At 42.4% G+C, this 17,554-nt stretch overlaps 1 protein-coding gene across 3 annotated transcripts in view; it reads right to left on the bottom strand.

Annotated features, from left to right (window-relative positions):
* Window positions 1–1,788: 1,788 nt before the first annotated feature.
* Window positions 1,789–17,554, bottom strand: part of LOC133128228 (probable E3 ubiquitin-protein ligase RNF144A-A) — a 36,127-nt gene continuing 20,361 nt past the window's right edge. For all 3 annotated transcript variants that reach the window (XM_061241603.1, XM_061241618.1, XM_061241612.1), the window contains 7 exons: window positions 14,477–14,627; window positions 12,178–12,282; window positions 10,911–10,971; window positions 10,041–10,251; window positions 6,832–6,979; window positions 6,179–6,268; window positions 1,789–5,829 (listed from right to left, as the gene is read on the bottom strand). In XM_061241603.1, the coding sequence (XP_061097587.1) occupies window positions 5,698–5,829; window positions 6,179–6,268; window positions 6,832–6,979; window positions 10,041–10,251; window positions 10,911–10,971; window positions 12,178–12,282; window positions 14,477–14,614 (885 nt within the window). In that variant the 5' untranslated portion in view covers window positions 14,615–14,627 and the 3' untranslated portion in view covers window positions 1,789–5,697. The remainder of the gene's footprint in view (window positions 5,830–6,178; window positions 6,269–6,831; window positions 6,980–10,040; window positions 10,252–10,910; window positions 10,972–12,177; window positions 12,283–14,476; window positions 14,628–17,554) is intronic.

The following is a 17,554-nucleotide window of genomic DNA, read 5'->3' as shown; positions in this document are numbered from 1 at the left end:
TCACAACTATCTTGGTTTTACTTCCGGCAATTTCCAGTTTGTTCCTGTGAAAAAGGCCACCGATCCTACTGATCAGGGTAGACTAGCTCTGCGACCCTTTGCGTTTGTGATCGTGGATTCGTGATTTTTTCAACTTGACTTGTGTATGACCTTATTTGTGTTTGACTTACGACTCTCGCATTTTGTTAGTTTGCTGTTCGGATCTCGTGTATGACCATTGCCTTGTTTATTTTCAACTCCTGCCCAGCCCTTTTTGATCTGTTTGCCCCAGTGCCTCACTCGTGCTCGGCCCTGTTTATAGTGTGTATAGTAGACTCCGGTAAAGTAAGAGTGTCTGCAGCTGGATTGCATCCTTCCAACGGGACACAACTTAAAACTTTTGAAGGCGATCCTGGGAGGAGACCTGATCTCCATTGGGGGAGGGCTACATGCCACTTTGAGCCCGGTAAGCCTTCGAAGACTAGCTGAGGGTAATTTAGATTTGTTTAGGTAGACAGGACTGGAGTCCAGACACTGCCCAGTTCATCGCAGCCTGCTCAGAGTGTGCTCGTGGGAATGCCAGTAACCAGCGCCCACATGGTCTGCTGCAACCCCTCTCCATTCCACGCGGTCCTTGGTCACTTGGACAACCTCCAGCCATTTCCAGCCGGTTCTGGATTCTGTCCCGACTGGAGCCAAGGCCCAGTTATCCTCCAGATTTCATCCCCCAAACCAATGGTCAGACCTAATTAATGTATCAGGAGTTGAAAAAAACAAAACAAAAAAAAAGCCTCAGCTGTCCTCACTTCAGGGGCCAACTCCCTTCCTGTCTCCTCCACTGGTCCGTCTCCATTTTCTTTGGATTTTGACCCTGATGTATCTGAAGTGTGATGTATTGCAAAACACAACATCATGCATGTCTTATCTCCAGTTAAGCAGAAACATTGTGTTCAACAGCTAACCTGGTGCCCCCTTTCCTTGATAATGGCATGAGAAGAGGGATGGATCCGTAGTTGGGAAGGTCCATGGCTCGGCCTTCAGGAAAAGCAGCCGATGGTAGAGTAGAATGTGGATTGCGCTTTGGACGGAGATGCAAATCTCCCGCCTCATCTTCCAAAAGCATAACCATTTGCATACATTTCAATACATTCGCTGTGGGTAAAACCTCAAGCAGTGGAAACAAAGGGTCAGTGTTTTTTTTCACATTCCGCCCTCATTCACAATGTATAGAACACAGAATAGGCTGCAATGTTGCCTACTCAAGAGGGAATTTTCAAGTTAATGAAATAGAACTTAGGCCAAAGGTGTCCAATCTTATCCTAAAAGGGCCGGCGTGGGTGCAGGTTTTTGTTTTAACCCAGCAGTAACACACCTGATTATACTAATGAACTGATCGTGGTCTTTAATCAAGACATTGATGAGTAGAATCAGCGGTCTTAGTCCTGTGCTAAAACAACAACCTGCACACACCGGCCCTTTCTGGATAAGATTGGACACCCCTCACTTAGGGTTTACGATGCAGTAGTATTGACTTTGTAAATATCATAGTTGCTTAGTAGTAAATGGAGTAATCACATGAGCAGCAGGCAGAGTGTAATTCTTCTTCTGGCCAGCTGAGGGCAGAGTTGTTTCAAGAGCTTGTCTCCGTGTCTACATTATTACCATTATTAATTATGGCAAATTATGCATTCTAACAAAACTTAGGCAGTGTCTTAGTTCATTGGAAAATCAATTGAAAGTTACAAACCCAGCAAATCACTGTAGATATTTCACACATAGATACAGGAGCCACATACCATACCACAAACGTTTGTACACTTTTTTTTTTATGTCACAGTGTTAGGTGGCACAATAGATACGTGTAAATACATAGATTTTTCTGCAGGGACAACTACAATTTTGTATATACAATACATTATCCACACATGCCAAAATACAAGATTAAATCTTTTTTTACAGGTAGAATTCCTTCCCATTTACAGGAAATACAAATGCAATATGTAACAATTATCTTATTAAAAAGACAAAAAATATATATTTTTTAGTGTTACGTTTTAAAAAGGCAAACTAAACAATGAAGGCAAGTTCATGAGAAGAAGGGGTATTGTTTGTGCATGTCAGAGTAATGTGCTTTTTTAGAAATGTCAGCGCAATTATTTCATAAACCCAATGAATAGATGTGAAGCATGCAGTAACAGAGGTGAGACGTGTTCTTTCTAGTAGAGGTAAACTAAATTCACCAATATAGCCTATATAGCCCCTTTGCAGAAAAATGCCTAGTGTTAAATCAACTCAAAAGTTCAAGTAAACATATTCTATAAAAGCATTCAATCATTTATACACTGAACATTTGGTCATTTATGAATGTATTTGTAGAGAAGTATTCAAAACTAGACTTATTTGATGTGAATTAAATCACACATTAATTTGGAACAAATCAGTTATGCAAGTTAAGTTTGGCCCGGTATGATTGCTTTGTAATGTTGTAGCCCACTGTTGATCTGTGTTTCAATGGACGGACTGGATCCAAATGGGTTTGGGATGAAGGCGATGTCTTATTTATATAAATGTCCGTTACACAAAAGACCAAAGAAACACACTTAAATTATGCAAATGGAATTGGAAAAATGGAATCAAATGGGGTCTATCATATTAATTCCAGGGCCCAAAATAAACCTAATTTGTTGACACCCCCACACCCTGTTGTTACGGAGACTGATAAATAAAAAATAAAAAAACATGCTGTAACATGTTCCAATCATTCACAGGCTCGACATCTAGCTACTCTCTCCCCAGGGTATCAAACTCTAGGTAAAGGTAGGTCTGCCCCTTACAAATACAATTCTTCAAAAATCACTAATTCTCAAACTCCTAATCTCTTTTTCTTCTTGATTCAAACACATATAAACCTGCACAATGGTTATTCCAATTCAAAATGCATCTCCTGCCATGACCTCAAGATTTTCTTGTATGAATGGCATGATTGTCATTATGAAATGGACCCTTTCAATAGTGCAAATTAGCCACTGGCCTTTCTACAGTGACTGAAGAAACCTCAAGCTGAATATGGAGGGACTGTATGTGCAAACCACATTAAGGTGATTATGTGGGATCGACGAAAGAACATTACTTGAGGCTAGAAATGAGCAACCCAAATATTAAGGCAAACATTGTTCAGTTTTTGGCTGCTGACTGCCGGTTTAAGTGTCCGGCAGTTCTACAGACCACAGGTCGAGCGCTACGACCCTCTTAAAAGCCTTGGAATTAAGCAAGGGAAGGTAAATCGAATCAGTCATTTGATTTGGCTGAACCTAAAGCCTGCATCCAGTACTAATCACCTGGCCCACAGTTGAGTAGCCGTACAGGCACCGATGACCTCCTGGCCAGGATCGGATTGGCCTGCAGGCACTATTGGTCAACAGTACCAGGGTTGAGTAGTCCTGCAGGTACAAGGCCCCTCCAGGGTTGCCTAGCTAAAAATAACCCACCTGCACTAAATGAAGACCAGGACTACTGGGTTTGACATAGCTTTGTCTCTTTCTTTTCTTTTCATGTACAGTGCAGTCCGTAAGTATTTGGACTGTGAGCTGAACCACTATTTTGTGGTTTTTGCTCTGTACTCCAGCAAACAAACCTTTGAAATAAAACAACTGTTTCACTTGTGGAAGACCAGACTGAAGGCAAATAGGCCCCAAACAGGAGCTGAAGAGGGTTACAGTACAAGCCTGACAGAGCATCACCAGGGAAGATACCCAGCATCGGATGATGTCTGTGGGTCATAGACTTCAGGCAGTCATTGATTTCAAAGGATTTTGGTCCTCTAAAATTGGGGGTACTATATATAAAAACGGCTACAATTCCTACACTGTTCACCCAATATGGATGTAAAAATCCAGCAAAATCCTAAAAGTCTGTACTTTAACTTCATAGTCTTTATTTTATTTCAGATTCAATGTGCTGGAGAACAGAGCCAAAACAATTGAAACATTTGTCACTGTCCAAATTCTTATTGATTGCACTGTATATGTGGGGTTGAGTTTGCTACATTATCGCATGCCGCTATTTTTCAAATGAAGCATCAGCAGATAAAGCCAGATAAACAAGGAAAAATCCTGCAGCTGAGGGTGGAATTTTTCTTTTTTTAGATTTGGAGTGTAGATGTGGTAATCGAAACTGTGGCCATGTTTATAATTTTCACTGTTATGAAACTGCACCAGCTGCAGACACTTGAACATGCTCAACTTGGCACTTCCGAAAAATGATCAAACATTTATCAGGCTACTGTTGTTCGAAACCACACATACTGTCCATAGCCCAGTATTCTAACAAACTCTTCATAATGAACACTGTCCATAGCCCAGTATTCTAACAAACTCTTCATAATGGGTAGTGTGTGTGTGTAAAGACGTGCTATTAGCATAAACAAGTGACATAATTTCAAGCAAAGGATTAAAAGAAACTGGAAAGGCTAATAATTCAATTATGGAACAATATTGACCTTAATCATGAAATACTCTCAAACTTTCTTCATGAAGTCGACTAACACTGGAAAAAGAACCACTGCGAAAGAGTAAAATCAGACATACAAAAAACACAAAAAAAGAAATCAATCAACAAACACAAAAACAGCAGCGGTGAAATGCTTTCTGCTATGAGAAAAAAAGAAGCTGAAAATATATTGTTTGTTTTTATACAGGACTCGCGAGCCAACTGAATGTGCTTGGGCTACATATTGTACAACGCGTGGACTGGGCAAGCCCCTTTCAATCCCATAGAGTGAACGTTGTTTACAAAACCACCCACTTATATGGGCTAAATGCTTGGCACATCCAACCAAAAGCATCCCTTGGGTTTCAGCTTTTCCCCAGAATCACCCGAGGTGCTACACATAGGAATAGCTACAGTGGTCCTGATTAAACACTCAAGACAGTGGGCTTTCACCTGATGAAAGGATTAAGAAATGTTTTCAAAGTCCCTGATATTATTTTTCATATACCAGCCCATGTTGTTTTATAGTAGAGCCAGAGGTGCATCCGATAAGACGTGATGTTTACACATCACACATCATCTGGCTTGCTAAATCCATGCGTTTGATATGAATTCACTTTTAAATCATATACAACTTGATTTATATATTCTATATACAGACATACACGTTGCAGCTAAATGCTCAAGTTTTTAGTCTAGGGATTCTTGCTCTTGAGATGAATTACCCTGCACATTATTTACAATTTGCATGAAAGCCCTCTTCAAATAAAAACAGCTTTAGAAGAGTTATTTTGAAATTATTTTTGCAGTACTTCCTAACTGGATTGATGTAGCCTAGTTGTTGAATTCTACAGTTTCTGTTAGATTGCAGTTGGTGTGCACCACGGTTGCATATTACTGTTGCAAACAACAGTGGTTAAGCGGACGTTGTTTTCACATTGATTAACAGTGAAATTCATAAGGAACGAACGAGACGCATATTCTCAAATGCCCGCACGCCGCATGAAAAGCCCCGGTCCTCCTGTGCTCGGGGTCCTCCACCAGTCCTCCCCGACTAGACCAGGGGGGGGGTGCACTCCCACAAAGACCACTTAGAGACGAGACGATGCAGGAAACATCCCCTCCCAAGCCGAACAAAGATGTCTGGGCTCTGGGCTGGAAGGAGGAAAAAAGAAACAAGAAAAGGAGAAGCAACCCTGCTGGGTGGGGGCTGTCCGGGCGGGGCCCTCGCTAGGTGGGCAGGGGGTCGTCGTCCCCCTTGCTGCACTTGCACTTGCAGCAGAGGACGAAGGGGGTGGCTAGGAGGAGGAAGGGCGAGGCCACCAAAAGGAGGAGCCCGAAACCCGCGAAGATCCCCACCACCTGCGGAGAAACAGGGAGCGGTAAGGCCAAAACCCCTTCACTGTAAAAAATGTCTGCAAATTATTATTTCTTTATTTTGTTTCAGATTTCTTTCCATTTTCTCCCAATTTTGGTGGCCAGTTGTACCCTGTTTATGTCAATTGGCCATGGATATTGAGGAAACACTGCTACAACCCTGCGCCCCGGGCCATGAATCCAGGGTAATTAGGGGTGCTCGTATGCAGCAAACCTCTCCACCTTCCCCCCACCCTCGAAGCAATGGCACAATTATGTGCCGGCCATACTTGGATCTGGCAGGACAGTGACAATTTCGTATACCCGTGAAAACAGGAGGTTCGGGAGCGCCCACCTGTGTTCTGTGCCAGATGACGGACGCTCTGGAGTGGCCGAGCTTGTTCCGGCACGGCCCTTTGTCGTAGTGGATCAGGAGGAAGTCATCCTGCGGGAAAAGGACTGTGACTGATCCAGCCGTGTCATGTAAACCAGGCACCAACAATTTTTTAAATAATAATAATAAAAATAACGGTTTTCTAAATTATGACTTAACTTATAGATAAAGCTACCAAATTTTACTTGAATTTATGAATGAAATTAGCTTGGGAATTACAGAGGGTTTTTTGATATATTTTGACATTTCTGTTTTATGAGGTATTTTATGTGGAAAAATTGCAAAGACAGATAGCGCTGATTTCTCAAAGTCCCCACCTTGCCGAAGTTCTACTCTTATTTACAGAAGCTCATCTACTTTTGAAAATGGAAATGGGCAGCGTGAGTGTGGAGTTGTTTGCAATACTGCACAATAAGCAGAATGTGAGAATAGGACTTCTTCATGGCATGCATAGCCATTTTTAACATGCGGCTTCAGAGACTAAATAATCCCTATATACATGAAAAGCACCAGCTTGCAAAAATTCTGGGTTTGCAATTGCGGTTGGAATGAAAATCGGCACACATAGGGGTCGCCAGGATGAAGATTGAGAGCCCCTGTTGTAATGTACTTACGTCCAGTGACTCCAAGCAGTACCAGCAGAAGGCGTGTTTACAGTTCTTGCACATCATCTGGGCGCATCCCTCGTCCCTCTCGATGTAAACCTTGCACTTTGGACACCGCTTGATCGGAGCGTCATCCTCATCTGTCTTATAGAAAGACCTGAAAGTGAGAGAGAGTGACAGCGGCCTTCAGCATGCTGCAGTAAGACCCAGGCAAGCCCCTTTGTGCGGAGCCTGGAAAGGTCCGTTCCGAACAGCTGCCGATCGCAGCCCAAATTCCCCACCTTCCTCAGGAAAAAGAGTGCCCCTGGCCCCCAGCTCAGCTCTGCAGAGTATAGCAGCCCGTAGCCTGAAAGCTGCCACTCTGCTGCAGACGTCGACCAGACCCTGCCCCACCTCCTCCACAGGCACATACGATACTGCTGGACGCACCCAGTGGTTTCCACCCCTAAAAAGGGACAGCAACACTGACTGAACCTCTTTCTGGGCTCCTGGAGGAGGATTCAGGCAGACCAGCCTATGCCTAACACCCTACACCTGAATGATATCTGTGGCAGTATCAACCTCTACCTTGCCAGCCGTGCCTTCATCGTGTCCAGCATCCCCTCCCAGTTTTTCAGCATGTGCTGCTTATTCCCTAGGAACACAGCCAGCACCTTCAAGCCCGCCCGGAGGCTGGGGGAGCAGTGGGGGGTCCACCGCCCTACCGGGAAAGCTTCACACTTCCCCCCCCCAGTTCACCTTTGCATTAGAGGCTTTCTCAAAGACCTAAACTGTCACCAATGGCATCTACATCTCTTTGGTCCTTCACAAACACAGTGATGCCATCAGCATATGCAGACACCTGCACCCAATGTGCAGGCTGAACAGCAGTGAAAACCATGCCTGTAATTCTTCAATAGGGGCTCAATTGCCAGGGTATAAAGCATCCCTGACAGTGGAAAGCCCTGGCAAATCCTTTGTAGGATAGGTATGATGGTGCTAAGTTGGTTCTTCACCTTCACCAGGCTTCTCATGTCATTGTACATGATATGTATTGATGCTGTAAACCAAGGTTCAAATCCAAAACCAGCCAGAGTCTGGAACAGGTAGCCAAGAGACATGCAGCATAATTCTGGCGCTTCACAAAGAGTACATGTGGCTTAACTGTAATTGAATACACCTGAGTAATTAGAAACTGCTAAGAAGCCAACTGTCCAATTACTTTTGGTCTCTTAAAATGGGGGGACTATGTATAAGGGATGCAATTCCTACATGGAGCACAATATGGATGTAAATACCCTCAAATTGAAGGTGACAGTCTGCACTTCAACGTAGAGCTTAATTTTAAAACGTGCTGGAGTACAGAGCCAAAACAAGACATGTGCCACTGTCCAAATGCTTACACTGCACTGTATATCTTCATATGCCAAATGACATGAAGAACTTCTTGTTTCTTCTTCAATACTATAACTGTTTTGCTGCTGGTACTTCGAATCGCGTCTCGAGTTACTCGAAATTCGAGGGTGTAAGACAAGTTTCAGCTCTTTATTCGTGGTTCCAGGTAGTGTGTACGTTCTCCTGAGCTTTCACCAATCTTACACAATCCTTACTGGGAATGACAGAGTTTATATCAGTATCTGAAAGGAAGTGCTTCATCCATGGTGACAAAACACTCCTTTAGATATGATAATGTCTATTGACAGGTTTCCTGGTTAGGCCACAGACAAATGGTTGTCGGCACCTAGACCTCAAATCAACACCAGGAAAGGAAATGTAAATAGAGTGGGGAAAACAGGGTGATTGTGGGGACATGCATTTGAATAGGATCAGAACTTGCGTGTCAACTTTTTAACTCAGCTACATCTTGAAAACACCGAAATCTAACAGACATGACATGTATATCTAAGAAACAAACAAACTCTGTACAACTAGCTATAGGAAAACGTTGGACTTAGTCTTCTGCTGCTGTAACCTATCAACTTATAGGTTTGATGCGTTGTGTGTTCAGAGATGCTTGTCTGCATACCATTGTTGTAATGCGTGGTTATTTGCATTACTGTCACCTTCCTGTCAGCTTCGACCAGTCAGGCCCTTCTCCTCAGACTTCTCTGATTAAGAATTAGTTTTTGCCGGAAGAACTGCTACTAACTGGATGCTCCTGACCACATCTGCATGCTTTTATGCCTTTAGTCGCTGCCACATGATTGGCTCATTAAATATTTACATTAACAAGCTGGTGTACAGGTCTACCTAATAAATTGCTCACTGAGCGTATACTCCTAAAAAATTCCTCTCTCCTCCTACTCCTTTATTGACAAAGCCAACGTGGGAGAATATTTGTAGCTGGACTCCAGAAATTCTTGATATATCTCCAGCTCTAATTGGTTTAGAATCGTGATTAGAATGTCTACGGAAAGCTATAAGGATCAAAGACCTCACAGAATATATTTAATAGAAATATCTTCTTCAGCTTGAGGCACAAGTACAGCCTTCATCTACTAATTAGCCAAAAGGTCAAATGGTGTAACTTGCTGGGTTATGTAAGTACAAGAGCGATCAAGTTACTGCTGTTACATCCTTTGGTGCCCAGTAGGGGGCCCTGTTTATTAATTATAAAGGGCAGTTTGTCTGTTTGCAGAGAACTGCGCTCACCTGTGGGACACCCATGTATGGAGGGAAATCCCAGTCCTGTATAAGCACCTCCTCTGATGGTGATCCTGGCGCTCTCTCTCTCTGACTGGTTTTTTGGCCTTACCAAACTGTATCGCTAGACTGTTTTGCGGTCATGATTGTACATGATATGTACAGTGATGCAGGGCAGGGGCTGACCACTGCATCACATGGTGAACAGACAGAAGCACAGCGATAATTAGTTGGCCAATCGCCCTTTATTTACTCTGGAACAAAAATACCAAAACTACTCTCAAATAATCAGCTGAAAGTCCTAAAGGAACACAAACCCAACAAAGAAGCCAGTCCCCATATGCCAACAAAAAACCCCAGAGCTCCAACGCCAGTACTTTCACAGGAGAAAAGGCATTTAGCCCTGGGAGCAAGGCCTTTTTATGAAGCCCAATGATTAGGCAGTAGGCCGCAGCTGAAGTGATTACCATTAATCGCAGTGGTGGCCATGCCTGTATGTAGGGCCGACACTGGGTGGCTGCGTCCCATCTCCCTTCCTGGCACCACAACACATACACAGAGTGGTCATGATGGTGGTTATGAGGGGGATGGGGTACCTGGTCTCTCCAGACAGGAAGGCGGTGATGGCCAGGCTCTCCTGGCAGGCCTGGCCCGGGTGCCAGCGGATCTTGCAGGCTGAGCAGAACTCCAGGCTGCAGACGGCACACTGCACCCGCTGAGGCAGCGGCATGTCCGTCTCCTTCAGCTGGCAGACCGCCTGGCACGTCGAAGATGGGCACCAGGTCCGGCACGGGTCCAGCAGCACCTCTGCAACAGAGTTACAGTCTCACACGGTCAAGTCACCCACAGAAAAAACACAAGGAAGATGACTGTGGGCAGTTTTACTTAAACGGCGGCCAGGGTGAAGTTACGGTCATACACAGCCGAGACAGAACACACCAGCCACAGGATGGAACTTCAATAAACAACTTTGTTCCTGGAGATCTAATGTCCTGTAGGATTTCATTCCAACCCCTAACACACCACACCTTGTTCAGCAGCTAGCAATCATTGTGCCGCCAATAAGTAGAATCAGGTGTGCCACATTAGGGTCCGTAAGTCACTGGACTATAAACTGGCCTCCGCAACTGTGAGCTACAGGCTAACACAGTGACTTCTCAACCTGTGTTAAAACACAAAGCCCTCAGCGCAACAGATGCAATATCAGGCATACATAAAATGAAAACTAAAATGCAGCAGTTGCATGCCATGTAAAGTACTTCAGAACCAATGTTTGGTTGTATCGGTACCTTGCAGTGTCGTGAACGAGTTGGAATTATCAGATTCATCATCTACTTTTTACAACACACTTCTACAAAGACTTTCATATGATAGTCACAGAAAGAGTATTGGGTATTATGCCATTCAATTAATATTCTTAAGCTAGCGGTATATTGCTTTCAAATGTTTCTAAATGGCCCACTTACCCTTCTCAAACTGCAACTTCCTGTACTTCTGCATTATTTCTGTGGCAACCATGCACTCAATCTGTTGGGAAAAAGATCCAGAGACAGTTCGTCGTCAGTGAGACCAGAGCACACACTCCAAGTCTAATCAATTTTCCATGAGACGGAAAGTTTGATGCCTATTCTGAAGTTACATTTTTACACAACAGTACACAACAAACATTCTGTCTAGAAGGTATTTTGCTCCTGACTGACTCTTACAATAGTCCTACACTTTGTAGCTAGAGTCAGTACGAATGAATATTAATGACACCTCCTTTCACCATGAGTCTTTAGACTGTAAAATTCAAAGCAGTTAGAGAAACATCTTGGTTTTTGATAATATATAAATGAGAGATAAATGATGGAACAAAGGATTGCAAGTCTTGTGAGTTTAAATTGAATCTCTGGTGAAAGATATTTAGCCTTTCAATCTCTTATGTAAAGATAAAATGAAATTCAAATAGTAACCAGGGAGTGAATTTAAAGTCAAATATTCATGAAGCTGCTGAGAATTCACAGTGGCAGTAAGGTCAAAAGTAATTTGTGGATGGGCCTCACCAGGTGACTGATACACTCGACTCAAAGTTCATTCAGATCAAAGCCAGCTCGTGCCTGCTGTCAAACGACCTTCCGAAGATTTACCTCAGTTGGCAATTTGGAGTGGCATCCAAAAAACAGGCACCTGGGCAACCCTACTGGTGTTTTCAACAGTAAGCTGAAAACAAAACCCTTACAAAACAATAATTTCTTGTGTCATCAGAAATAATCATATAGCCTAATGTCTTGTACGGGTGTCTTAGGCGTCATAACCGAAACAAATGTGAAATAAGTTTACAAAATTTAGTATCCATAGTAAACATTCTGGCTGCTCCAAATATAATCAAAAACACGGCTTGAAACACAAATATTTTTTTCTTTTCCCATGCTTAGCCAGACCTGGAAATGACCAAAATCAAATTTTCCATACTGCGTAGGAACCCTGTGGAAGTGCTTAAAGGCATTCAAAGAACATGAAATGCAGCCTGAATCTAGGCAGCTCCATTTGTTCAAATGAAGTTGCTTCCAGGTTGGCACAATTAAGTGGATTTCACAGGCTCTCTTAACCCTGTTCTATTAACCCTGGAGCAAAGCAGACAGGACTTCCGCCCCAAACTCCTTTCTCCTCTGGAACTAATCTGCAGTCTACAAATCTGGATCATAATCTTGGATCGAACACTCCAAACATGATGACTGTGGGCAGGCCTACCTCACTCTCCTGTAGGTGTCCCCTTTTCGTACAAGCAGAGTCAGGACAGCTAATAGCAGTTTCGAGGCCCTCTTTGATCAGGAGTTCAACATACTGCTTCAGGCACTGCACAGGGGAAAGCAGAATGTGGGAAATGTGTTGAGAACACAGGACATCAGGAGATACAATTCTCATTTCATTTTCTCTGGCGACCTTGCAGATGCCAATGAAATTAATCTGCACAAAAGACTGAAGGGAGTTTCACATAATTTGAATAAAATAACACAAGCACATTTCTCGGGATCTCATTTCTTATTCAAAATTCTAAAGTCAATAATATTAATGGGTTTTTAGCTTTTTGAAGAAATACGTTTTGACTGTGACCAGAGTCATTTGTGGTTAAGTGATGTCTTTTTCTTTGCCGGATAGGTTTTTCAATAAGTATTACCTGACAGAAAACCGAGCACTTTCAAGCACTATGGTGGAAGAAAAGGCACTTTCTTTTTACAAAAACTTTTCAGTCAGCATTTTCAAGGTACTCAGGGACCTGAGAGAGCCCAGAAGTTTTACACATGGAAGACTGAAAGCTTTTAAAGGTTTAAAGGTAGTTTTTTTTTTGTTTTGTTGGGGACTGTTCAAAGTGCCCATCATGAGGGCCATATGTACTTTATTAGGAACACTACACTAATATTGGGTAGGGCCTCCCCCTTAAAACAGTCTCAATAACAGTCACCGTGGGATGGATTTCACAAGAAGTCCCTGGAGATTCTGTTCCATGGTGACATGATTGCATCACACAATTTCTGCAAGTTTGTTAGCTACACATTCATGCTGCAAATATCCTGTTCACCATATCCCAAAGGCGTTCAATTGGATTCAGATCGGGAAGGCCACTGAAGAAGCCATTAGAAGATGTCAGCAACAATCTAATAGGCTTTTTTAAAAAAAAAATTTAAGTGATGATTCATTGGTATTAATGGGCCCAAAGTGCGCCAAGAAAACATTCCCGACACCATTACACCATCGCCACCAGCCTGGGCTGTTGACACAAGTCAGGTTGGGTCCATGGATTCATGGTTTCGGTGCCAAACTCTGACCCTACAATCTGTACGCCTGAGCAGAATTTGAGGTTCATCAATTTTGAACCGTGCTCACTGCAGCCTCAGCTTTCTGTTCTTGGCTGACAGAAGTGGAACCTGATGTGGTCTTCTGCTGTTGTTGTCCATCAGCCTCAAGGTTCGAGGTGTTCATTGTGCATTCTGTCTTTTCTGCTCACCACATTTGAGTGGTTATCTGAGTTACCATAGCCTTTCTGTCAGCTTGAACCAGTCTGGCCATTCTCCGTAGACCTCACTTATCACGTTTCTGTCTGCAGAACTGCTGCTCACTGGATGATTTTTCTTTTTCTTTTTCGCACCATTCTGAGTAAACTCTAGAGACTGTTGTGCATGAAAATCCCAGGAAATCAGCAGTTAGAAAAATACTTGAACCAGCCGGTCTGGCATCAATAATCACGCCACGGTCGATAGATTTTTCCCCAATCTGCTGGTTGATGTGGAAATTAACTGAAGCTCCTGACCCGTATCTTCATAATTTTATTAATTGGACTGCTGCCACACAATTGGCTGATTAGATAATCACATAAATAAGTAGGTATACAGTTGTTCTTAATAAAGTGCTCAGTATATAATGTGTATAATGGATAGTATGCAACACTGTGCTCTGAAATCTAGCTTCAATAGCCACAGGACAGGTAGAAATTGTTGTACAAAACACTTTGCAAGCATTGTTCATACGCCACCTAAGAGGCACCTCAACAGAATACAAGTTTAAGTGCTGCTTCTTTTCCAATAAAAACTCATTTTCACTGGAAATTAAAGCTGTCTGAGCTTAAAGAAGGATATCCTGGCAGTTGAAGAGCTTTTAAATGGGGTCAACTGTTGAAAGTTAGGAGTCATCAATGTAAAAACAACCTGTTTTGACTCTGACCGCCTCGTTATTTTTACGGTTCACTGGAACGATTGCATTTAATCTTCTCCATAGTTCCTCCTATTCGCTTTCTTGTGCAGCAAGTCATAACAGCATGATAAATGCTAAAGTGCAATGCAAAGTTGTATTGAGGAAAAACATTTCATGGATGTTCAGATACTCAGAACCTGGAAAAGTAAAGCCAGTGAGGTCACCTGCGCTTCACAGCGACTACACAAGTGGGATGTGGATATTTCAGGGCACTGAGTGCTACTTTTCTGAAAAAATAACTATATTCTTGAAAACTGAAATTTTATATGATAGGCTGCAGTACTTGCACCACCAAACTTACCAGTGTGCAGAAGACACATTGGCACTGTGTGATGGTGGTCATTTGTTCCAGCGGGAACTCGCCGAGGCATAGTTTGCAGGAAACCAGAGGGTCCAGAGCCAGGTCCCAGGTAGGGCGGTACCTGGCGGTGGTCATCATGTGCACCGTCGTCCTGCAATTCGCAAGAACAGACATGGAGTGTCTTAGTAACATAAAAGTTACGGTGATTAAACATCATTTATTTTTTGTTGTTTTTTTTGCGAGAGCGAGATCTTCACAATAAAGGGTTGTTTTGCTCAATCTGACCACTCTTTCCCAATAAAACACTGCATATATCTGATGCTCTTTGTGTAAATAAAATCCAAGGTTTGATTCTCTCACAGACAGGGCCGGTCGTACTCAGTTACTTCGCTACTTCAGCTAGAGAAAATAAAGATAATATCAATATCATGTGATTGTCATGTAGGTTTCTTAGGCTCTGTCATGAACATTGAAGCAAACAAAGTAAAGAAGTAACATTCCCTGCTATAACACAGAGGTAAATAACAGTAGATGCAACCAATTTTTGTGATTTGTGAATGGTTGAAAATGAAAGAATCTGGACTTTTCGTCAATTTAGAAGAGAATGACTCTCTTAGCGGACAAGGACGCAAGACTTGGAAAAAGGCTTCTATACTTAATACAGACATTACATGACACTTCTATTACATTGCAGGAGTGGGTGGGGGACAGAAAAATAATATTCAATAAATTATTCATCTTGAATGATATAATCTATATGACAGCACATGAACCAACATGCATGTAAAACCTACAGTGGTTTCATTTGACGTTTTGCCTCTGTGGCAAGAATGCCACCGGCTGTTGCAGTTCTTGGGAACTTGTGGGAGAGACAAGGTGAGCAATCTCAGATCATGCAAAATGGTATAGTGACCAGTGATAACCAACCTTGTTATGCTGGATGTTCAGGTTATGCTTGCTATGCTACATTACAAGCAAATATATCGATAGGCTGGGTAATGCAAATATTTAATATTTTGAGAGGACAACTATCACATTTGCAGCTCATTAGTAGAACAATAGTAAGCTATATCTTCCAATCTTTTTTTTATCAATTTCTTCGATGAAGGACTCGAAAAAACTCAAATTGCAACTCGGAAGTTTCCCTGAAAATACCTATTCTGAAAATAATCATTTTGGAGCAGATAATTAGTTTGGGTAAAAACCCAATGTTTAAGCAATTTGTCTATCCCATTGTATTCCATTACAGAGCAGAATATCCCATCACTATTCATTTATTATTGCTACCCAAATCAGTAGCAACAATAAATGAAAAATTTATTCAATTTAACTGTATACTTACTCACAAACGAGTAGTGTTCAATTTAACCCCATTTAATACAAGCTTGATTATTACATACCCAAGATAAAATGACCATTATCCTGGTCATGGCATAATCCTGGTGTCTTCTGAAAGGTAACCATTTGCAGTCAGTTTTGCTAAATCAAAGTTACAGATGCTCAAACACAGTGGAAGTGGAATATTTTTTTCTCACTGAAAATATTTTCTGTTTTTGAGTTGATACAGTTTATCCACTGAAATCCGGTGCCTGGCGCGCTTAGAAACACAATAAAGCCACAGCCAAAGCACTGGACTAACCCCCTTGATGACAATATCACCAAAAATTAGCATTCTGCATTGTTTTTTCAAGGCAGTTTTCCAAAAAAAACATTTGGAGACTCGAAAAGGGCACATGGAAACTAAATGATATTATGAGTCTTATGGCGTGTAAAATACTTTCTTTTTCTTATTGAAGTATAAAAGATTTTTTTATCCAGAAAAAAATAGTTTCCATTACCCCCCCACCTGTCACCATCCCCCTACCTCTGCCGCTCCCTCTGCTCTGTGTCCATTGATTGACTTTTTTATTCTGAATTTTGTTTAGTAGGCTTGGGGGGAATCCGCTTTCCTCAAAATGACTGGACAAAAAATAAACGCATTTTGAAAAGGGTGACCTTTATGCATGGGGAAATAAAATGTGTTCTCCTTCACAGCAGCTCCCCCTGCTAAAGTGTGTGCGTATTCATGTGTGTCTGTGCGCACCAGTGTAGCAGTTTATTTTTGACTGCTGTTTTTTTTTATATATAAAAAATGTTGATAATGTCGAGTCGTAGTGAGATCCTGTGGTAGCTTTAGTCTGCAGTGTTTACAGGAAGTGCCTATGTGCAACCAGTGTCACCGTCGAGTCTCACTGGGGCTGCTAGGCAACAGGGTTGCCAGGGGAAATGAAGAGCGGAATCTTCGGGGAGAGCTGTAGAGGGCTGCTTTAGAGCGTACCCAGAAAAGACTGCCAAACTGAACGATGAAGGTGTGCCATATCAACACGGGGAGAAATAACACTCTTGACGCACAGCAGGTTAAAGCAGGTCCAGGTTCTAGCCAGTAAGTGCCTAAAAAGATCATGGTGCGAGAAATGACCACAAGTATGCGGTTTGTATACGGTTCTTCTAAAAACCAGGTAAAGCAAGGTTATGTGCAGGTTAGTACGCAAGAGTGGCCAGTTAGTTCGGCCAGTTAGTGACTCTAATTCCTAAGCAAAAACAACAACAGAAAATGTTCAAACAAGCAATCGTTGGACTGTGTGTTCTTGCCCACAGCTGAAGTGGCATGGGGCCAGGAACAGGCATTAACCATCCCTATTTAGAATGGCTTCCTGAGGTGTTACATAACCTCACAATACAAACATGACCTCAGTGGATGTTCTTTCTACCTTTCTCTCTCTCCATCTGTTTCTTTTGACTCACACTCACTACCTCAGTTACTCTTGGTCTCCCTCCTTGCCTCTTCTCACTCAGCCTCACACATTTAATCTCTAACTCTCTGTGTCAGCATGGATAAAGTTATTCAGTCACAGATTTAAATTGTGGCTGGTGCTGCATTGAGGGGGAGACTTGGCTTATCCTAGCTGTGGTAACTGGAACTGATTGACGACTTGTCTGGTGACCCAGGTCAAACCCAGTACTCCCTTGTATGTGATGATGCCAATCTGCATTTTAAATCCAAAGAACTTATAAAAGGAAATGTTAACTTTATGGAGT

This window comes from Conger conger, chromosome 1, assembly GCF_963514075.1.
Source record: "Conger conger chromosome 1, fConCon1.1, whole genome shotgun sequence".
Lineage (NCBI taxonomy): Eukaryota > Metazoa > Chordata > Actinopteri > Anguilliformes > Congridae > Conger > Conger conger.
The sequence above is the reverse complement of the archived record's forward strand: the minus strand, read 5'-3'. Positions and strand labels throughout refer to the sequence as shown.